General features: G+C 48.6%; 1 protein-coding gene across 4 annotated transcripts in view; it reads left to right on the top strand.

Moving 5' to 3' along the window:
- Positions 1-9,288: 9,288 nt before the first annotated feature.
- LOC122369026 (afadin-like) overlaps positions 9,289-23,853 on the top strand; it is a 56,721-nt gene continuing 42,156 nt past the window's right edge. The window contains exons 1-8 of one of the 4 annotated variants that reach the window (XM_043343385.1): positions 9,289-9,522; positions 11,951-12,113; positions 13,312-13,478; positions 15,780-15,889; positions 16,105-16,261; positions 16,673-16,812; positions 17,047-17,190; positions 17,733-17,859. In XM_043343385.1, coding sequence (XP_043199320.1) covers positions 11,986-12,113; positions 13,312-13,478; positions 15,780-15,889; positions 16,105-16,261; positions 16,673-16,812; positions 17,047-17,190; positions 17,733-17,859 — 973 coding nt within the window. In that variant the 5' untranslated portion in view covers positions 9,289-9,522; positions 11,951-11,985. Of the gene's footprint in view, positions 9,523-11,950; positions 12,114-13,311; positions 13,479-15,776; positions 15,890-16,104; positions 16,262-16,672; positions 16,813-17,046; positions 17,191-17,732; positions 17,860-21,328; positions 21,394-23,853 lie in introns of those variants that run through there. The other 3 variants (XM_043343384.1, XM_043343386.1, XM_043343387.1) reach the window with 3 other exon arrangements.

The raw sequence follows: 23,853 nt of genomic DNA, 5'->3' as shown, positions 1-23,853 counted from the left end.
TTGGCTCAAGCCAATGTATAGGCTCGCCGCCCATGATAACAGCTGCCGCATCAGCATTATGCAATATGCATGCATGATGCTCATACAACAGCCACTACCAGGCAGCTAGTCTATATATTGGGATTGGCCAATATATAACGAATCATTGCCCAAAACCAGCATACATATCTGTATTATACCATGCCCGACCAACGTCTAGTCTTGCACTATTCGCCCCAGCCCTTACAAGAAATACATGTTTGTAGAAACGGTCGCATTGCGCTGTATTTCAATTCTGACACACGCCAAACTGCGTCGGGGGGGGGGGGGGGATCGACTCCACGTCAGCTCAGCTTCACTCTTTTGCCAGCTTCTCGACCTCAGTCTTCGCGGCTACAGGTGGCTGGCGCTCAGCATTGAATGGTGTGTGGAGCACATGGATACACACAAACCACAGCGTGTTTCGCACTTTGTGCGCCGTTTGTTGACTGAGCACAAAGTGCGCCGTCGCCCACAGCAAAAGACTCCCTTCCAAACCATGGATCCCCACAAGACTTCCGTTCGCTCCACGATGAGGCGGCACCGTTCGTTTTCTTCGGACTTGTTATGATAGGGGTGATCCAAATTTTCGTCACCCGTGTACGCCACCACTGACGCCTTCTCCGCCAAGATGCAGAGGAGGCTCAATGGGCCGTTCCCTGAAAACACAATAAAAAAGTCAGATTTTCTTTTGCCAGTAAGAGAAACGGAAGTTATAGGGCATGCAAGGTGATTGAAATATCAAAAGTTATCAAGTTACTTCAGCTCAAAATTAATGTTAAACCGCGCCGTGCTGGTGCTCTGAGTTTACCGTGATGTACTGGGGGGAGGGGGTCGTCTTCACGTCCCCTCTTCTAACTCGGCTGTTGGGGTTGGGCCACGTAGCAACACGCCGTAAGCGGCTTTCGAAAAAGCATTAAAGATATTTAAGGAAATACTTGGGTAATTTTAAGGTCAAGTCAAGTGCCAGGTCACCAGAGGTCAGGAAAGGCCAAATTTTGCTTATTTCAATATTTTCGAAAAACTGGTGCTTAACTCGGAACCAAAAGAGCTGCCCGCGGAAAAATGCAGTCAAAGCCCTTTCGACTTTTTTTTTTGCTGGCGTTTGATCTCAGATTTGACCTCAGGGTCAACAATTAAGCCTCCAGAGAGCAAAAACTCTAAAAAAGCCGTTTTTACCTAAATGTTTTCTGTAATACTTTCCACTCAAGAGTCACGACATTTATTTTGCCGTTAGCATAGTGTTCCTCTCGTCGGGACGAATGAACTATAATTAGACCTTGAAAGGCCATATTTAAAACTTGACCTTAGGTTGACCTGACCAGGTCATGTTGCATATCAGTCGATCCAAACCGTCAAGCTGAACACATATGAGGTGTTTTATTGCACTAGCAAATATATTTTATATGTACATGCCGTAAGGTTGATACTTGAGACATGGTGATGGGACAGTATCAAAAACGCTATACAATGAAATCCGTTCGATATTTTTTTGACATTTTACCTCAAACTGGTGTGAAATCGAGCGGTGAATTCCCTGAGCGAAAATGACAAAAATATCGAACGGTTTCCATGGCACGTTGCGAACGGTGCGATCGTCAGCGACCATTGAAATTTTTCCGATGTTAAGTCATTTGACGTGACCTGACCTTGAACGACCTGGGTCTAAAATTTCTTCACATGGAGAAACAAATGTATGAGCAGGTGTGCCGAAAATGGTGGCGCTGCGCGCCGCCGTTCTTAGATATTCGCGAAAAACCTGAGGGGGCGGGGTGGGGGGCGTAAAACGCCACCCAGCACAGCGCGGGTCAAGGTCGGATGGTCACCTTAACAGTCGGGTTTTAGTCTCGCAAAACACTTCCATGGGCGTCCAATATTAAAATCAGCTTGAAACAATCACATAAAATGTGTTATACTTAACAGTAATGGAAATAAGCATGTCACGTCCAAACGCGTCTCGCCGCGGTATCTAATAATCTAATATGTAAGGAAGGTTGAAAATGCTCGCTGAAATCGAATAGTGTACGAAAATATGTGTGTAGGCATTAAAAAAAAACAGTCGGAAAAATAATAACAGTGGAAAAATAATAAGCACAAACGAGACAAAAGAATCTTAAACGGTTCAGCGAGCGGAATTAAGACCATGGGCTCCACCACCGGGGGGGGGGGGGGGAAGGGTACGGGGGACGTGTCCCCCAATATTTTACATTTTTAACATTGTGCCTATGGATGCTGCATGGAAAGAATCGACTTCAAACCACCTTCGCCCCCCCCCCCCAAAAAAAAAACATCGGGTCGTGACGGAGTTCTTGTTTAAAGAAGTAAAAAGGGTCAAATGAACGTTCTTTTAGGATAAGGACAACATTATCCCACAAACATGTTTTTTTAACCCTCGCATGTGTAGGGGGGGGGGGGGTCGGATTGACCCCCTTTCCCCATGGTTTTTCGCGAATAACTCGCGTAAAAAGCGGCTGATCGCGACGAAACTTTCAATACCATCGCATTGATCAATTTTACACCTACCCTGAAACTTTCATGACCCTGACCCAAATGACCTTTGACCTGTGACCTCTTTTCCGAGACCATGTTTGGCCGGAATCGCGATTCGGCGTACGTCGGCTCGCATTAGCCGCGCGTTTGCAAGCTTTTCGTGGTTTCAAACGTTCAAACATGTGATTTGATGTTGCTCCCATGCATTAGGGTGGGTGTCAAGGTCACCTGAAGGTCAGGTCAGGTCACTGACCTTTGGTGACCTCGGGTGACCTCGGTTCACTTTTTCGAGTTTTACATGTTTCTAGGCTAGTTTTTGGAGCTGAATTCGAATTTAACAACCATTTGAACATTTACGAAGTAGTTTTGGTGCCTTCGTAACATGTTACGAAGCTGTCAGAGGCGGTTGACACGTACTACGAATACCCGTCACGACGCCTACTGATTGACCTGACCTGACCTGACCCGACCTGGTCTAAATGCTTCAAGACATCATCTGTGATCAAAACTAACACGATATTCGTGATCAGTACCCCGAAAAACCCCTTAGCAGCCACACTTTACGACTTTCTAATAGGTCCCGATTTTCCCGACTTTGGGTCATTGACCTGACCTGGAAGGTCAACCAATGACCTAGGACCTTAAAATTGGGTATCATCGGCTTCCTCTCGTCACGGGCAACACGCTCGTTTTTTCCGCGAAGCTCTAGCTCGATCAGGGGCTAAACGGCAAGGGGGGGGGTCCAACCGACCCCCCCCCTACACATTAGAAGCTGGAAAACGCCGCACACATGCAAGGGTTAAATTTAAATATAACATAACTCACCTCTTCTTTCTCGAACTATGCCGGGTAGGTATCCCTCAGTTTCTCGATCGATCTGCTCCGCCGTTCACGGTTGGCACCGACCTCCTGACGCCGGCGGGGAATGTCTGCTGGTCCAAGGCTATATAAACCAGGTAGAACGTTCCCGACGAAAAAGTGGTGACAAGCGATAATTAGTAGCCGCGACCCTCACTTGTTCAAAACTATATCCGCAAGCAGCATTTACAGGCTAGCGGAAATCGACCAATCGGCGTTCGGCAATACTCGACGCTGATTGGCCCGATGCTCGTGACGAAATTGCGGGGGACTGTAGCTATTTCCCTATGGCGTTTAATAGACTTACGGCTTTTGAAGGGGATTTATACCAGTTTTTGTTGGGTTTGAGGCCATTTTTGAGCTTGGATATTCTTTCTGTGACTTTTGACTGTGTAATAACGACATTTAATCATGACATTCTATATACTACCGGTGTCACATCGGCCAAAAAGACCGTAAGTACATGGGATAGACGGACCACTGCTGATGGGGCCACACATGTCGGCGTGTGGTCATCGGAGGTCCGTGAGGGTTCGACATAGACCCTTCATGGGTCGGTATAGGCCCGGTGGGTCCAGTGTGCAAGCCTATCGGGGGCCGGTGCTGACCCAACAGGGCCCAGTGGCATATAATGTAAGGCTGTCTAGGCCGACGTTGAGGGCTCATGGGGGCCATATAGGACCAATAGGGACCACATCAGTCAATCAGGGGCCATTTAGGCCAATAAAGGCACTTCAGGGGACTTGAAAAGGTCATTCAAGAGCTGTGGTGGGCCCATGAGGGGACGGCATTGGTCCAGCAGGTGCAGTCAGGGGATGTTGTACGGGTTTCTCAGTGGCCCATTTGGGCATATCAGTGACCAATTTGGACCCAGCAGAGGGCTTTGTAGACCTATCAGGGGCTGGTGATGGTTCATCAGGGGCCAGCGTTAGTCCATCGGGGCACGGCATATGCCCATCAGAGGTAATTGCGAGCCCACGCTGAACAATGATGGCCCTTCAACGGCCCCTAATGGATCTACATTGACCCATGGGCCATGATGTGTCATGTATGCCCCTATGACAGGCCTACTCAGACCCCTGATGGACATTCCCGGCCTCTGATGACCCTATACTGAATGCTAAAGGGGCTCTAAGTTTCTCCAATAACCCTTCGTCAACCCATTATTACCATACGCTGGCACTAGGGGCCCCACATCAGCCGCAGGGCAGTCCGTGCCATGACAGCATGTCTTTTCGGCCGATATTACATCGGTAATATTTATTAAAATCATGATTTTATGGTGTCATTATATAGCTAACAGTCATAAGAAATATATTTCAACTCGAAAACAGCTCCAAACAGCATATAATTTTAAAGAAACTCCTCCGAAATCCAAAAGCCTATTCGGGTCCATAGAGAATAACTGCGGTCCCCCGCAATTTCGTCACGAGCGTCGGACCAATCAGCGTCGAGTACTGCCGAGCGCTGATTGGTGAATTTTCCGCTAGCGTGTAAGTACTGCTCGCGGAACAAGAGTTCGTCGACAATCCTCCACAAACGTCTGTCACCATTTTTCGTAATGCTAAACAGCCGGAGCGTACCCCCCTGTGCTGGTCCATCAGTTCACCTCCCTGTTCTCCGCGGCGCATGCGATTGATAAAAGCTTCATCGACAATCACCGAGCTCTTCACAGATAACTTACCCGTCCCATCCTTCGCTGCACGCCTTCCCCGCTCCTGCACTCTCCCGCACAATTTCACAATAGCCTCAACAATTCAACGTGAACTACGCGACTCACCGCGCCACAACGGACTGAAGCGCGCGCCGCGGTTTTCGAACGCAACGGCTATAATACTCATCACGCGAACTCACGCATCACGCAGGACACTCACCCTGCCGCGCATGCGCGCATCTTCAAGCCGGGGGTACCTCACGCACAACTGCACGTGAATTCGCGAGAACTCATGCATTGCGCAGGAAACTAGATTTGCCCAAGCAAAACTCATTTCCGACTCAGTTCGAATTCACGAAACTAAGCACTCAGAAATCACGCATAACGAAGTCACCCTGGTGATGTGAGTTAGATCAGCCAATAAGTGAGCACCACTATCGTATTCACTGAGTTTCTTCATGAGTTATTACTGAGTAATGCCAGGCCTGAGTAAATTTTTTTTTTCAGTGCAGGCAAGTTCGATGTCCTACTCGCATCTGGTGATTGTAGGAGATTTCAACTTTCCCCAGATCAATTGGGAAACTGAAGCATCCAACGCACCTGACACCCATCTTTCTCAAACTTTTCTCGACACGATACATGACTGCTTCCTTTTCCAGCACGTCCGCTCTCCTACTAGATTTCGATTGGGTGAAACTCCAAATGTGCTGGACCTGGTGTTGACCAACGAAGAAGGCATGATTCGTAATCTCGAGCACCTTCCTGGACTCGCCAGAAGCGATCATGTTGTCCTGAAATTTACTGTTGTTTGCTATGCGGATGTGTGTACCTCACACCGCCCTCCGATTCTACACATCAACTACGAGCGCCTTGCAGGTGTCCTGAGGTCACGAAACTGGGATGATATCAGAAACCTGGACCTGGAAGAAGCATACGAATCGTTCAAGTCGCAAATAACCGGAGACGTTGAAGACTGTTCGGTCAAGAGAAGCGCCCACTCCAGGAAGAACCTCTACATGAATCGGGCGGCGATGCAGCTGAGAAAGAGGAAGCAGGTGCTGTGGGGCGTCTACCGTCAAACTCTCGACAACGTGGATCATGCCCGGTTTGTGAGGTGCAGAAATCAGCTTAGGGGCCTGACGAGAAAACTTCGAAGGGACCACGAGTCAAAGCTGGCATCGAACCTCAGACAGAACCCCAAAGCATTTTGGAGGTACGCCAACTCTAGGCTGCGTACTAGGTGCCGTGTTGAAGACCTGATGGATGACAACGGCGAGCTTGTGTCCAGCAACCGAGCAAAAGCTGAAGTACTAAGCAGGTTCTTCTCCAGCGTCTACACCTCAGAGGGAGCTGAGCCTCCCCCAGCTCTGCCATGCAACTTCCAGGGACCCCCACTGGTTGACGTGGATGTATCGCCACAGAAAGTTGAGGCTAAGCTGGCGGTCTTGAAGCCAACTAGCTCGCCAGGGCCGGATGCTATTCATCCCCGAGTGCTCCGCGAGTCTGCAGGCCCCCTGTCCGTACCCTTGAGTTTGCTATTTGCAAAATCACTGGAAGCAGGAAGTCTCCCCTCTGATTGGAAGATTGGCGAAGTAGTCCCCATACAAGAAAGGCGACCGCAGAAACCCCGCGAGCTACCGTCCAGTGAGCCTTACGTCCATTCCGTCAAAGGTGCTCGAGTCCATCATTCGCGACCATCTTCTTCAACACTTCACGGACAGTGGCCTGCTGCATGCGGCTCAGCACGGATTTCTCCCGAGGAGATCATGTTCCAGTCAGCTACTGGAGGTGATGGAAGATTGGAGTGCTGCATTGGAAGATGGTGACCCAGTTGATGTCGTATACCTCGACTTCGCCAAAGCCTTCGACTCGGTGCCGCATCAGCGACTCCTCAGTAAGCTGCGCGCCTATGGAGTCGGGGGGAAGCTGCTGAGTTGGATTGAGGCTTTCCTTGTTGGTCGTACTCAGAGGGTTGTGCTGCAGGGATCGAGGTCTGGCTGGGTCCCCGTCACCAGCGGTATCCCCCAGGGATCTGTCCTTGGTCCCGCCCTCTTCACGATTTTCGTCAATGACATGCCCCAGCAAGTGTCGAGCTGTGTCAAGCTGTTTGCAGACGACACAAAACTCTACCGTCGTGTGACAGGTGACCCTGCCGGCCTTCAAGCTGACATCAACGCTCTGGTCAACTGGTCGAAGAAGTGGCTGTTGCCCTTCAATGTGTCGAAGTGCAAAGTGATGCATGTCGGAGGTCTGAATCCTGAGCACACATACTTACTGGATAACGCCGCGATTGAGAGCGTGAGCGAAGAGAGGGATCTGGGCATCATTATCGACGAGAACCTGAAGTTCCACCAACAAACTGCTGCTGCCATTGCAAAAGCGACCCAGATGTTGGCTGTTGTGAAGCGCTCATTTGCTACCCTCGACGTGATCACGCTGCCTCTGCTGTACAAGTCTGTGGTGAGACCGTTCCTCGAGTATGGCAACATTGTATGGGGGCCATTTGGCAGAGTCAATCAGAAACGGTTGGAGCGGGTACAACGTCGAGCGACTCGCATGGTTGACACCATCAGACATCTCCCATACACCGAGCGTCTGCGCCGACTCGACATACCGTCGCTGTACTATCGTCGTCGCCGAGGGGACATGGTGACAGTGTTTCAGCTGTTCCATGGTGGCATGTCAGTGGCTCCTGAAGCGCTTCCGACCAGACACAGCTCCGACCGCACAAGGGGACATCAGTGGAAGCTGCAGAAACCGAACGCAAGAACGCTCACGAGGAGGAACACCTTCAGCACAAGAGTCGTGAATGACTGGAACTCTCTGCCAGCTTCTGTAGTGTCTGCCACCAGCGTCAATCAGTTCAAGGCCAGGCTGGACGAACACTGGAAAAGCCTGAAGTATGACATTCCATACCCATAAGAGCCCAGACTGTCCTAGTCCTAGAGCTCGATGAGAACGGGATCTCCAGGCCAAGTGGCCTTTTCCCTCCCGATCACTGTGAAGGTAAGGTAAGGTAAGGTAAAATCGGTATCTCGCAGCTACGATACATAGCGCTTGTGGAGTATACAGGGGGAGGCACTCGCCTTGGCCGTATATGGGCCAGAATGTCTAGCGATTTCCGCCATGTTGTGTATACCAAAGTCTTGAAAAGTTGATCACTGCAATCAAACTGCAAGCATGAAGCAGCAGCACTTTTGAGTAGTGTACCTCTCACTTAACTGCACCTCTGCTACCGTACATGCAATTTATATTTCTGGTATACACAACATGGCGGAAATCGATAGACAAAAACAAGTCACCAATGCTCCTTCCAGTATATATTAGAGTTCAGTGGGAGTATAGCCTTGTGTGCAGTGTAGTACTCGGAAAGTATTTGCATCATACACATGAAGCTTTTGATATTGCTCTTGATATTTTTCTTAAAATAAAAAATATGATTTTTAGAACAAAATATGTGTTGATTAAAAAAAAAACAAATGAAGACAGAAAAACAGCAATAATTTGTGCCCAGCAATGTTGAATGCCTAGATGTCGGATGTAACATGAACGGAAATTCGATTCAAATAATTTAGTCGTTGTATTTATTTTTGGGCGCGTCCGAAGCACGCCAAATACGTCTAAAAATCAAATCTGCGCCATTGCTGTTTTGGTTTCTTGTTTTGGTGTTTCAGTGCTGCCAGATTTGGAGGATTTCCGCAAATCTGGAGGATTTTGAACTCTATTTGCGGACAAATTTCGCTTTTGGAGGATTTTTGAATCTGGAGGAAAATCTGGAGGATTTGTCGCCCGATGATTATATTCAATTTCATGGAAAAATATAACACATTCAAGACTAAAAAGGCATTTTCCTGCCCAGCGTCACTATACCCGTTAGGATATATCACGTCCTTTATCACCGTGAGACTGCAGAATGTCTCAGTCTGTAGCTATATCTACGAGGGTACCAAACTACTGGCGGATCTAAGGGGGACATTTGGGGCAAATGCCCCCGGTTCCCCTGCAGCGCCCGAAATCGACGAAAATGATCGTTTCTTTTTGAAGGATAAAACGAAAACTAAACAACTTTTATAAGAAAAAGTATCTTTTAAACTGCACAGCAGTGCGAAAGGATTCGAAATCCGATGGTTTTTAGAATTTGGTGAATTTTTTGGGGGGGTAGAGCCCCCCGCAGCGTCCAAGACCGCCTTGCTATATCTACCAATAGGATTTGGAGGAATCTGGAGGATTTTTGTAACTGATCTGGAGGATTACAGCATTCCCCATCTGGCAGCACTGTGGTGTTTACATGTGATTAGTTAGCATATTTTTGTGATTTCTGTGTATTTTTCTTCTACGTATAATTAAGAGCACCAGTAACCTGCTAGAGTTACCATAGATGCAATACAATACAGGTACCATTCTCCTTTTTTAATGGCGCAAGAAACCCAACCTGTGTCGGTGCCAAATTTTTACCTGGCGGGAAGATCTTAGATTGAGATCGGAATATTTCGAAGGTCAAGGTAGGTGCCAATATACAATATATGCCTATATGTGTTTTGAATGTTATTTGTAATTTTCCTGCATCATTTTAAAACCGCATTGGTCACCCGTCGCCTGGATGCTGTTCAGTCACAGTTTTTTATCAGCATGCTGCGAGCATGCTGCTATTTCTTGGCTCCGCAATGGTCAAATTCACGTGGTCCATTCATTTGACCAATGAGAGGCTAAGAAGCGGCAGCAATAACTTCATTATATGGGAAACTCAACAGCATGCTGACAAAAAAAAAACAGCGACGGAACAGAGCTCTGCTCAGTTTCAGTGGTCAGGATTGGGATGCTCTCGAAAGACTGCTGAAGTGCCGACTCTGAGTCCAGTTGCTCCACTTCATTGTCAGGATGCTATCAATTGTCAACAGAATGTGACCTTTTCAAGATTATGGATGATGCCAGTTGTCAACTAACAGCATCCAGAGTCCTGAAAATGTTGCACTGTCTTTGCCGTTGTGATGCTGTCAAAAGTTATTTGAATTATTTTGCTGATGGTATTCTTTCTAACTTAGTAGGAGAATGGGTGACGGTTTTGATTTATGCTGAATCTGAATGACTTTGGTGACTAGAATCATATTTTTTGTCAGATTTCATGTAAAGGTAGCACTATCCTCAAAACCCAATACCTATCAGTTTTCCCTGTATCAGTATTACCGAATACGGGAGCTTCTACACACAGCAGCATGGTGTCATGCGCTAATGTCTTAAGAGCTATTACAGGCAATGAATGAGTTGAACATGTTTTGGATATGGGGAATATTTGTTTCTGGTCCCTAAAAAGCTGTTTCTGGCACCGAATTGCTGATCAGCCCCAAAATGCTTACTCGACCCTAATATCTGAATCTGGCACCTAATTGCTTCCACACAGCCTAAAGTTGCCAGATCGTCTAGTTGAACTCCGTATTTGCTGTTTGCTGATTCAGCACCAAAACCAAAACATCCAGCACCTATTTTATTCCACGTTTGCCTACCTAATTCGCGTAATCTTCCTGATTTTATGTATCCTAACAAACATGAACATTGCATTCGGTGATGTAAGTGCCATTTTCGCCAGTGGAGATAATGATTAATGCCATTTCTAGCCAAAAGAGAATCACTAGCCAGCTATGGTGCAGCATAGCAAGACGCTCCTATACCAGCCCGCTATGTAGAGATTATTGCACCCTCAGCCATTTTAACGTGAAAAGTTTGGATCCGTCACTTCCAGCCAGGCTCTCAGGTCATAAACTGGAGTAAAGCAAAATGTCAACTCTGAACAGACATGCCACGCAACCGGCCCTCTTTTCAATAGCTTTCTGCAATCATCGTCTGACTCCATCTCGATCAAACGCAGCATCCGGTTTCTACAGGGGCGTTTGACTGACCGGCCACACAATAACCAAAAACAAAATCAAAGCTTCATGCACACATAAGTAAGAAACGGATGAAAAAGGCACAAACACGGCACAACTCTGCGCGGCAAACAACGGACAATGTCACACGCAAGATCTCGCGTTTCTTCAGCGGCCTTGAACGGAATGAAAACATTACATTTCTTTTTTGGAGCTATTTGATGACGTCAAAAAATGCAATACCTGTTTTAATGGTGAAAATCGAGACAATTACTCACAAAAATGTTTCCCTTTAAGCATTACAAACAAATACTTTTAAATATTTAAATGACATTGTTTTTTTTTCGAACAAATCAATATTATTTGCTTACTTAAACGTCATATACAATGCTGAGATCACTACGGGACTGTCTTAGAGTGTAGCTGCACTGGCAACCTTTAGGCTAGACCCCAGGGGTCATTATACCAGAACAACATGATTCTACCAGCCAGTAGTTCATTTTTCTACTAGATTGGTGCTACGCTCAGCATTTAGGTGCCAGATTCAGAAAAAAGAGTAAGGCGTACCGATGAATAGGTGCCAGAAACAGCTAATTAAGGTCATTTTCCATGATTGGTGCTGGTATCCACCAAATAGGTGCTGAGGACCAATTTTGGGGCGAGTCAGCTTTTAGGTGCCAGAAATAGCTTTTCTGGGACGCAATTAAATGGCGTCCTTTGGATATGTGTATCTGTAGATTCCACCACAAATAGAGTGAAATTTTTAAAGCTTATTTTATTGTATCATTCAATGCCAGTGTTGCCTGCCCTCAGCACTGCTCCCAGTGCTGCCACTGGCAGCAGCCAGTGCTGAGCCATGGGAGCCTGATGGGTAGGAGTGGTGGAACATCAATCTGCCCCCGAGTGTACCTCAGGGTACATAAGGAAGAAAACTGTTTTTCTCAAATATTTTTTATTATCATGATTTGAGTTGTATGTAGTAAATGCCTATGCAGTGGAATGTGAATAACATCCATTAATTGTGAATTTATTTATTAGCCCGTATATGCATGCTGTGTTCTGTCAACAGGCTGGCTCAGCCAGTGTGGCCCGGCACCAGCCACCATGGACCACTCGAGAACCCAGGAGTGGGAGAAGCTGCGTGCCACAATAGCACAGTGGAATGACAACCGGCTGGACCTGTTCGAGCTCTCAGAGCCGGACCAGAAGCTCAACTTCCATGGCGTTATGAGGTAAGTCGTTTGCAGTCTTTCTGCGTGTTTGCAGGATTTTCTTGACTAACCTTTTGGGGTTTCTGGGACAGCCATAAACAATCCTTTGCTTATCTTGGAGAGTCAAATTGCAGGGAGTATGCTAGTAAATATGTAGTTCATCCTATTTGTTTCCATATTTGCTTATTTTTTAAAGGTAATTTGTCAATTTGACTCAAATATAGTGCAAATATTCGCTAACTTAGCTTCTAGTCAGTTCTCACAGCTCTGCCCTCAGTGCACCTACAAGTTACCATTTTCACACAAAAATGCAGATTCTGTAAAAAATAGTTCAAACGTTAATGCCAGTTCTTATTTGAATACCTACCCTCAACATGTTATTTTCTTTGACATTTTCATTTTCATTTTCTTGTGTGTCATCTTGGTTTTCCTTGGCTGTATATGTGTGATGCATAGTGTAGCCACTAGCCAACTGATACATTTCCCATCTGCTGATCTTGCTCTTTGTACAAATTTGTTGTACATAATTTGAGCATTTGTAGGGACAGGCTGACAAGCTTAATTTATGTTAAGCATTGTTGATCGGATGCTGCCAGCCCATTTCGCTAGTTGACGTCACAGATTGTGGTAGTGTTGGTCTGGAGCTATGAGGTTGTTGAATGTTGATGTCTCCGGGGTAACAAGAGAATTAACATCCAAGTTAAGCACGCCCATTTGCCCATTAAAGCTGGACAAGGTCTGTCCCACTCAACTGACTCCAACCTGGCTGAGGCTGCTCCCACCAACCGCAGACCATCCCCATCAGGACAGGAGTCTCAAATATCGAGCGCTGGAGTGACTCAAACCTGGGCTCTCACTACCTGGAATCCAAGGCTCTACCAGCTGAGCTTTGGAATGAACAAAGTTCACAATGTACCGGATAAAACGCATTGCGATGATTTTCCGGACTCGGAGGATATCACTGCATACTGCATAGCCCAGCTGCTCGACCTTTGCTTTGGTGCCCTTAGTGTTTCATTCTGTTGGATGTTTGCTAACTCATAAGGTTGAATAATTGATTTGCATGCGCTGTTGTGATTTCATTGGAGTATAAACCATAACATCACGCACACCAAAACGTGGGTTTGTAGCTTTGCTGAATGTTACAGCTGCAACATGAAGATCACTGAGCATTGTCCTCACGCACTGTCCCTGACCACAGTTCGTTGTCATCCGACAGGTTCTACTATCAGGACTCTGGTCAGAAAGTGTCCACCAAGTGTATCCGCGTGTCTTCGGACGCCACCTCTCAGGATGTTATAGCGACGCTGATCGAGAAGTTCCGGCCCGACATGAGGATGCTGTCGACGCCGCGGTTCGCCCTCTACGAGATACACGAGAGCGGAGGTGGGCCGGAGAGGAGGGAGGAAGGGGTGCCGGGAGGAAGGAGAGGCAAGGTGGGAGAGGGAGGTGGCTGGAGGGACTCTGGGGTGGGCTAAGTGTGCTGTCAGGTTTTTAAACGCTGTGTGCTTCAAAGGTTCTGTGCATCTTCTAACTAGTTGATGAAACTAATGACGGAAAGTCATGCTAGTAGCAAAAAAAAAAAAAAAAAACCGAAGGATTGCCAACTCATAGTAGGACTGAAAGGAAATTTACGATTAGCTTCAAGTGATATTAAGAAGAAAGTTCGCGTGTTTGAAGTTAAACCCTCGTGTCATCACTTGACTGTCCCATATTCTGTTACGGTTAACACAGCACCTCGTTTTCTGAGTCCTGTGAGTCTGTTCGAACAGCTCCGGTGACAGTGGAATTACAACCAGCATCAGCTGCACCGCCGTCTCTTTTATCTGATACGGGGCTCGATCCGCCGCTCAGAGGGCTTCAGATTGGCATCTCCGTTGGTGACGTCATATGAACATAGTCGCTCAGCTAATATTATGTTCTATTCCTGATTGTCCGATTACTTGTGGGCTCTCATGCAGGCTGGTGTGGGTATATTATATTCGTAGTAGTTTTCCTTTTTCTGTAGCTTCACTGTCTTCTTTTTACGAACAACATTTCTTTGCGATGCACGAAACGACGCCAAATTGACGTTTGCATAAGATAATGTCTCAATATATGTAGATAGTAGGATATCTTGCCCTTTTGCTGTGACTTAATCGTTTTTATTTTATTTTCTTTTTGTCGTAGGTAAATGCTCGTATTCCAGACAAGTAACAATTTTGATATTATTGCAGTCTGCCAAAATTTTCAATTAAGTACACACTACACACATTAATAAGGAGCTGTCAGTTACATGTATCGCAATGTTAGCCTTTTGTAGGTAGTCTTTTGTGAGGCATTAGGCACGTTAGCCTTGCATAGCCTTTTGTCAATCTGAAATGAGCCAGATGCAACCCTTAAACTCAACTACATAAAGCCTTAACTATGTAAACATTGCACGCTATTGAAGTATGCCCCGCTGTAGTTTTTTATCTTGCTCAAATTTAGTTGCAGTTTCTCGCTACTCTGTAGACTGACGCCAGCGTCACTTCTCTGTCAGTTTATCATGGCCTGCTCTTCTGTGCCCGTTTCACTGACCGACTACACGCTGTTATCTGGTTTGTTGATCAGTTACATGGCACTCGCGCCAGTAAATGCTGGTGTTACATATGTTGCTCGTGGACATCCCGACAAAGCATACAAATCAAGCAAGAATGACTCGTGTGTGCTGACAGTTTTGTCGCCGATACATTTTTTTCTGTGAGAAACTACAGCGAAAAGCTTCGTCACGGTTATGCCGCTGTATTTTCTGCTCATCTTAACTTAATGATTATTGAAAATTACACCAATTTTGCAGGCTCAAGGTTCAAGCACCACATACTTAACCAACCACTTAACATAGATGACGATATTTTGCTGCGATCTGGCCAATAGTACATATTTGTACTCCATTCATCACTGCGTCTTCACGCTATCTGCGCCAGCTCGGGGATGGACGCCGTCAGATATGTCCCGGCTAACAGTTGTCTGTTTTGAGACGCGACCAGGTATTAGAACGTTCTACAGGTGTGTTACCGCGAACTTCCGACCATTGTGACACCTTTCATTGCCCTCTATCTCGGGTTTGTGGACGTATGTACCGACGGGGGCGATGGGCGGGGAGCTCGTATTGCAGGACTCCGGTCAGTCCAGCAGCCAGGAATTTAGATGATGTTCAGCTGCGGAAGTCAGTCAGTTGCTGTAGAGTTGGCCGGCTGGGTCCAGTCATGTTCGGATTCGGAAGTGTCGCATTGTGAATATATTGAGCTTGATTGGCACAGCGATTGTCTTCTAGGCGCAAGTCTTCCACGAGGGCTTATGTACGCTCTTGTCCAACATTTTAGTTCCGTCCGTGATGTATGATATTTGTTTGTTGACAGCCATTGAGTATCTGTTAGCCCTGTACCGTGGCATATCCCCAGTTCCAACACTATCCGTCTACACGTTTCGCTGCGGCCAACATTGCGTCACGTACTGGTATGACAGTGTGACAATAACAGCAGATGTCAGTGTGCTGGCACGCAGTATTCGCGGTCGAGTTTGTCTCGTAGCTAAGTATGCTCGCTGAGACTGAGTAGGCACCATACTCTGATGTGGAAGCTACCAGTATACCACCTCAAACATCTCATTTCCCAACGTTGATCGCTTTTACCACCGACACTGACTGGCCGGGTTCTGTCCCAGCAGAGGAGCGAGAGCTGGCGCCTGACGAGCGTCCTCTGCACGTGCAGCTCAACTGGCACCAGGACGACCGCGAGGGGCGCTTCCTGCTGCGGAACCTCAACGAAAAACGCTGGGTGAGACGGGCACGCTTGGCGTCAGGGGATTGGGTGGGTGGGTGACTTAGTACAGGCTATATTTATTATGTGTACTGTTAAGTAATTGCAATATTCACTCTAATGCCACCATATAGATCCACGATATCCACGATGTATATCCACGATGCACTGTAATGCGATACGAGCGTATTCTTTTGCAGTCGATTTGGTGGCTAACGATGCGCTGATTTCAGTCATTGCGAGCACCTGGCGAATCAACACTAGACGAAGGCAACTTCAAACGCAAACTCAGTAAACGAGAGAAGAAAGACCTCAAGAAGAAGGGCAAACTCCACAAGATTAAGAGCATAAATGATCACGATTCAAGCGTGGCAGAAAAGCTATATACAGGTAAAGTAGACACTATCCTTCTGATGAGCTGTCAGCCCTCTGCCTCAATTTGCCCTCATTTACTGCGTCGCTCCCCATTTCATTTGGCATTCTGACACCCAGTGTTTGCCCTCTATAGCTTACTGGCATGGTTGGTACGTCATGCGCCGCTAGCATCATCTTTGCCAGCCCCTGTTGCTCTATATTCTAATTTTCCGTGATATATATTCTTCATTATCACCATCACAGAAGTAGGAACCTACCATATGACCTACCTATGCCACTGACCCCACCTTTGTCTCTGTTCGAGCCTGGTGTCGCGACTTTCATAAGATTCCGTTCTCACCAGCCGTCTCGCCTGCTTACCAGTCCTCGCAGCTCGAAACCCACCAAAGACCCCTATTACCTGCCTCCCTCCATGACCCGTTCCAGAGCTGCCGGAGACGAGTTTCACCCGTTCCATCAGTAACCCGGAGGCAGTGATGCGCCGCCGGCGGCAGCAGAAGCTGGAGAAGAAGCTGCAGCAGTTCCGCAGCCGAGACGGAGGACCAGACACCGGCGGAACGCTCAAGGTAAGAATGCAGGCGTGGGTGGACCGTGGGAAGGCATGAGTGAAGGGGAGGGATTGCGGAAGAAGGTTGACAGACGGTGGAGGGGGATGGGGAGGAATATGAGCGGTGGAGGAGGACCGTCGGAGGTAGGGTGGTTGGGTTTTGATACGACACCCCGCCCTACCCAACCCTCCCTGGCCCGTGCCCTGTCTCTCACCGCGTGCTGACCCGTCCCTCGTCTCCCCTTCCTGACAGATCTACGGCGAGAGTCTATGCAGCGACGTGCCGTACAAGACGCTGCTGCTGTCTGTGACCGACACAGCCGCTGCCGTGGTACAGGAGATGCTCCAAAAGTACGGCAGGTACCGAGAGGATCCCAACAACTACTGTCTCGTCCAGGTCAGTGGGCTCGCAGCTGAACAGATGGTACAGGCAGGGAGCGGTGTGCTGCTGCGGTAAAGAATGTCGGAGGCTTATCCATAGGTTTTTAGTAGGGGCCTTTGTTATCGTGTTTGGTACCGGCACTTGATGCGGACTTGGCTCATCACGAGACGTGTCGCGTGGCTGCACTTGAACTGTTCGGCATTTCGTTTTTTTTTTTATTTTAGACGCTTGGTAGAATGAGGTTACGCGGCACCTTTGGAAGGTCCGCAGCTATAAACTCCGCAATGTTTTTGTAGTATGATTTATACTTGGTTGGGCGTTGACCTAAACTGGTGGTTTACTGCAAATATCGTAACCATTTCTCATGAAATTGTCCATTGGAATCTCTTCTCATTTCTTATCTCACATATTATCTCATGCTTGCAAGGCCTCGCTGCGACCCAATCATATGTTCAGTATTATGTACCGATGGAGTTATCGTTCCTCGGAGTTATCGTTCATCAAGAAGTCCCGGCGATCTCGACCCTGACCGTGCCCTGTGTACTCGTCCTCGCCAGGTGGTGACCCAGGAGCCGCAGCAGGAGACCCGCGAGTACCGGGCGCCCACGGGGCCCTACAACGAGTACATTCTGGAGGACGACGAGTGTCCGCTGGCCATCCTGATCAACCACCCGCCCACGCCCGGTCAGTACTGCTGCTGGGGTCACAGGGCACGCTGGGGTCACACCGGCTCAGTAAGGTCATCAACCGCCCGGCCACGCTCGGTCAGTCTGCTGCTGGGGGATGGGCTTGGAGGGGGACACTGGGGGCTTACAGGTCGTGCTGATGTCTGTAGGGTCATACTGACTTCGGAAGGTCACGCTGAGGTCACGAAGAAAACACTGAGGCCGCAGTGGCCACACTGAGGTTGCAAAGGCGACAAGCGTTACGAGAATTACACGGGTTGATAATTAAAGTGGTGTCACGCCATCAGCCTTGCGGCGATTTCATGTAGGTTGGTGGTGTGCTCCGGTTGGTCTTGATGCTTCCTGGTGTCACTAGTTCCTCTGATATAGCCAGGCTTTGGAGAAAGCTCAGTAGCTGAGGCCGTGAGGCTCATATTGGCTTCAGCCGCGGCGCCGACTGGCTCGCATTGCGTCACGGAAACCTTATGAATCGGTCGCTCGAAAGTAATCTCGCTAGGACGAGTCGATGGTTTCTGGAAGTCAGACCCGCTGTTGCCGGCGTGCGTTTCGCGCTGCAACAGTGAGCAACTTCAAACGTTCTTAGATGCTGGTGTGATTGTTAGTCTTCCTCTGCGTGTTGATTCGCTTATTGGCGGCGTTGTGCACAAGTTTATTGGGTGAGTTGAGACCCCTGCTGGGAGTATACGTCAGTTCGGTCACGTGTGTCTTTTCTGCTCCTTGCCGCCTCGGTGGCTGGTGCATGTGTTGCTTGGTCTGGAGTCGACGTTGGGTTCACTGCAGTAGTGGTGTCCGGGTCTAGTGTTCGGGTCAACACGTCTAGTGTTCGGGTGAAATGTCAAGGAGAAGGGCATTCTAAGATTCAGATGCTGTAACCTGTTACATGCCCTTGGAGGAGCGGTAAGCATTGCTTATGTAGAGCTTAAAGAAAGTCTAATCTGCAGGTGATTGTCGTCGATTGGTGAAGCCGTCTTGACCTTTACGACTCACCCACGTCATAGGCTTCACGCAGTTGTCGGAGCTCCTATTGATTCTGTACTCGCATAAGAAAGTTGGAAAGTTGGAACGTGAGCATTTGGTCGGAAATGACTTGTAGGCGAAGCGTGGGCTCACGTATGATCGCTAACGGGCATGAAATGCCCGCTAGTTGGGCACAAGTTGAGCGGAAGTACGTTTTTCCGTCAGCCTTCGGAGTTAGTTGAGCACTGATCGTTGTGTGCGCCCACATCTCCTATAGTCTGTTGCATTACCTTGGACTGCTTAGGGAATTCGCATATTGTTTTCATCAGGTTTTATGAATTAATTGCCTGCAATCCACGGATGCCTCCCGACGAGTCAACAGTTCGTTTCTTTACGTCAAAACGGATGTATGAAACATTCCTTTCCAATGCAGCTCGATACTACATCGGTATTTCATTGAGCAACCACCGCCCCTGCTGCATAACAACGCTTTATTTTCAACGCTTACACAATCACTGAAATACCGCACCGTTTCGTTCACTGGCTCTATGTGATAGTGTGATACTGTTGTGCGTGGATGACGTTGTGAAATAAATCCGCGTTCGAATCGGCTCCAACGTGTCCGGGAGAGCGAAAACAATCCGACAGAAGCGGGCGTGCCGTGTAGCGCTGGTGATGGGAATGTATTGATACCGTGGCTAACTCAATATGCAGTGTGTGATGGTATAAGTATCGTTTTGCTGGTATAAGTATCGCCGAAATGAGTCCAGCTATATTCGGTCTATCTGTCTGATTCATATTTAGCCTTCTGGTTGGCCCGCCCGGTCTCCTCTGGTTTCCATACCATTCGTATCCATCTGGTGGTTGGGTCGCCGCGCTGTGCGACTCCCCTCGGTACGTGACTCTCTGCGAACGCCGAAGACTACGTGACCGACCACCGCGGTTTGGTCCCCTCCCACCAGTGGTGTGCGGGCGACGGACAGGCCACTGGCGCACTGGTTAGGGATATGAGGGGTTCCTGATAGTGTCAGATAAAGACACGCGTAAGCTGTCATAGTATTGTGTATTTTGGATTAGGATTTGCTATCAGCTTCCTCCGCTGATCCTGCGATTCGCTACCGTATCGCTTCTGTCGTGATTAAGTAGTGAGTTGCAGGGCTTGCCCGACGTCCCACTTATCGGCCGTGCAGTACGCCCCCGCCCTTATGGGACGATGGACAGGAATGAGAGTGCGGGCGCGTTGGAATGTGCTCGGCGTCCCCTCGCGCCCCACCGCACATCGCCTCAGTAGTGACTGGCCTCTGCGACTGGCATACTCCCGACTCTGCATAGAGTCATAGTCACGGAGTGGACGGCGTGATTCATTGACCGTGATTTCTCGTCCTGCTTTGGTCCAAAAGCGCGGTGTAAACTGAGGCATGAGGGAGGAGAGGGAGAGGCACTGCATGCGAGATTCGAACCAGGGGAACAAATATGCGGGAATCTCTTAGTGGTCGTGACCAGATTGGACGAGAGCTGTTCGCAAGTCATATGTGTGTAATTATGTGCTACTGACTGCTGATGGCGGTTGAAGTGACATCCTTGAGGTTGGGGTCGATGGATTCGATGAGGGTGAATCGATGCATTGTGACCTTGACGGAGAATGCCATTTTTAGTAAGTTCCCACAATATCTGACACCGTCCAGTTTTCCTTAATCGTTTACGTTGTCAATTAAGCAGACGGAATCTCTTTATTAGCTCGTCGACCGGGACCACTTGTAGATGTTCTCAAATGGACTGAACCCGAAGCAGTTGCACAAGATGCGAAACCTCGTTTGCGAAAAAATATCCAGCTTGTCACTGATCGGCAAACCAGCCGTGAATCGCACTGGGTTCTGGTTTGGGATGTTTGTGAGCTGTGTAAGCTGTGGGACGCTGGCTAATGTTATCCACAAGCCCGAAGCGACCTCTGTTTGGATTCGGGCGCGGTCGTTTTGGACATTTGCCACTGAAACTTTACGATGTTCTCCATGGAATTTGGTGGTGGAACAGTACCTCGCGTGCCTGGTTCGATCAGAGGCCCAGTTTTCGTGAAATTAGCTCCCGACTGTTTGACCAATCATCACTGTCGCGAGTCGTTGACCTTTTGTTTAGCGATAATAAAACCGCAACGAACCCTACAGTTATGGATATAGTGATACCACTCATTCTTGCAGAAAGCTTTGCCTGCGCTCTGCTGGCTGGTTGCTCGCTCTCAATCGCCAGCAAAGCTTACGATCTCGATATTCTTAGACCAGCCTTTCTATTCCTACCACGTCATTCCTACGCAATCCGACTCCTGTCTCCTGGACCACTGCCACATATTCGTGTTGTAATTGCGAGCGGCCGTCTGCAGCGCACCCCACCCCCCCCCCCCCGAGTAGGGGGGGGATGGCACGGGTGCACCAGCCGTGAGGTGGGGGTCGGGGGAGCCCCGACGGCGCCGGCGCACCGGCCGCCCCTGTGGCCAGCGCCGTGGCCAGACGAACACAGTCGGTGCATCCCACTCGTAGTGTTGTAGTCAGCGTGTGATCTGGCGTAGCCGCAATGGTGTACGGTGAGTGGATGGGGTTGAGGCAGCCGCGCATTGGTAAGATGCTTGGTCGGGTGTGCCGCATATGTTTAGAGTTCTGTAACGCCTAATGGTTTCCTCGCCTAGGGTTGCTGGTGGGAAGTTCTGGGGAGGAGCAGGGAGGGGAGGGGGTTTGTTGCTTAGGGGATGATAAGTGTTTGTGGTGTCGGCAACCATGGTCAGTGCTGTTTTCCATCCTAAACTAGTTTTAGGTCATGCTTTGCGGCAGGGTGACAAACCGCAGTCAGATCTTGTGTGCGAGCTGCTTACGCTCTCACTGACGCTTTGTGTGCCTCAGACGGCAAAAGCACCTTTTCATTCGCCGTTTCAGTAACTAAAGAATCGAGCTTTCCCTCACCCCCCCCCCCCCCGCTGTCAAGAGTGCCCATCGCCAGCTTTTTTCGAGAGGGGATCGGCGACACTCAGCAATGATTGATCACCAATTGTTCGCTGCACCGCCGTGTGCGTTCGTCTCTGTCCGCAAGGAGTCTGGACTCTGAATGACTGGCTGGCTGATGTGGGAACTTTGATATTGCGCTGCTATTCGTTATGATCAGTCTTGGTGAATGATTCTCCCGCCAGTTGCCTTTTGGGGCATCACGCATCAGAGACGGAGTTGTATCACATTTTTGTGCATTTCCCTTGTTAATTGAAGCATGATATTTCGTCCTTTTTTGGAAGAAATTGCTTTTTATTGCCTCTGCAGTTCAAACAGTTCAACTGTTTGTTTGCGACACCTGACTCATTTTTGTAACCCATTTTGCCAATATGAAGAATCTGTCCTACATCCCCCTGAAAATAGGGGTTTGTTTTGATTTTTCCCTAGCTTCTTTCTCCTGTCCTCTCTGCTTTGGACCGCGAATTACTTTTAGGTAGCATAACTTGAGTGTCTTGGGTGTTATGCAATACATTAGATATTACAGATCGCTCCAATATATTTCCGCTTGTGCATGTCACACGTCAGCATTACACCGAGTAATCTCATTTTCGTTCTTACACTCATCCAATTAGATCCGTTTTTGCGAACACCTAGGTACGGCGGTGACGACCGGCAGCAATTGGATCCAGTTAACCAGATTGGCAGTTGTTAATAATTTGACACTTACCAGCGCCGGTGCCCTACAGAAGGCAGCTCCTCTGACGGAAATCGACCCGACCCGTCTCGGTCGCCGCTGTCGTCGCACAGCACACGGCGACGCTGTCGTGTTTACCGTCTAGTGCGGTAACTTATTTGTTTTGTTGGGTTAGGCCCTTTCGGTCTGACGAGATCATTTCAGGGCCGGAAGGATGATAGGAATTAGGGGGGAGACATTGGTCAGGGCAGACACCCTAGAGAGTCGCCGGGGCTGAGCCCGTCCGAAAGGACAGACCGACCAGCCCCCCAAGCACTCTCTGCACCCGGCTACGGGGTGCGCTCCCTCGGGAGCAGCGGTGCCGCTCCAAGGGAGCAGCCCGCATGAGATAAAGGTGCCTGTCCAGCCCGGAGTGGGGGTTGCGGCGTGGAGGAGAAGGATTTCTGTATCCTGAGGATGGAAGCGATGGAACGGAGGGCGGTAACTTAGCTAGGAAGCACTGATTTAGTTGGTCCGGCGTACTCATTATGTGCCAGTAGTAGTGGTGTCAATCGGAACTTGAATCTTCGGAATTCCGATTTTGTCCAATGTCCAATTCGGAATTCGGTTGGACAATGACAGCAGGCTTTGGACAACTTTGGACAATCGCCTGCTACACCTCAACATTTTTATAAAGTAATCGTGTTTAACATTGATTGGCTATTAGAAAGCTCAGCTTTCGATATGATTACCACTTTTGAGCTGGTAACGATACATTAAAAGCAAATTAGATAACGGTGTTGAGTGTTAACTATTGCGTAGATGTCGGACATCTTTGGACAAATGGCTGGCTTGGACATTTTTGGACGGACAGTCGACATAAGTATTGGACATTGGACGGACATTGGACACATGTTTTCTGAAATTGACATCACTAGCCAGTAGGTATGGTATGGTTGGTATCTCGGTCTCTACCCGTTCCTATTCTGGCTTGTTCTGCCAGTTCGTAATACCCGTTCTGTCCCTCTCTGTCCTGCCGTGTTCAAGATTTATTTGCCTTACCCTGCTCTGCCCTGCCCGGTCTTCAATCGTTCTTCTTGTCCTTTCCTGTCCTGTCATGTGCCGTGGTGTTCCACCCTTCTTATTATTACGGCATTTCTGTGTTCAGTTCTGTACTTCTCTTTTCTTTCCTGCCTTGCCATCCCCTTCCGTTCCTTGCTGTGCTGTCGTGCCCTGTACTCTGCCCTGCCCTACCCTGCCCTGCCTCGCCCCGCCCTGCCCTGCCCTGCCCTGTTCTGCCCTGCCTTCCTTGCCCTGCCATTCCCTGGCCCGCACTGCCCCGCTCTGCCCTACCCTGCCCTGCCCTGCCTCGCCCTGCCTTGTCGTGCCCCGC

This window comes from Amphibalanus amphitrite, unplaced genomic scaffold (assembly GCF_019059575.1).
Source record: "Amphibalanus amphitrite isolate SeventyFive unplaced genomic scaffold, NRLGWU_Aamphi_draft 000999F_arrow, whole genome shotgun sequence".
NCBI lineage: Eukaryota > Metazoa > Arthropoda > Thecostraca > Balanomorpha > Balanidae > Amphibalanus > Amphibalanus amphitrite.
This window is presented reverse-complemented; position numbering and strand designations above follow the sequence as displayed.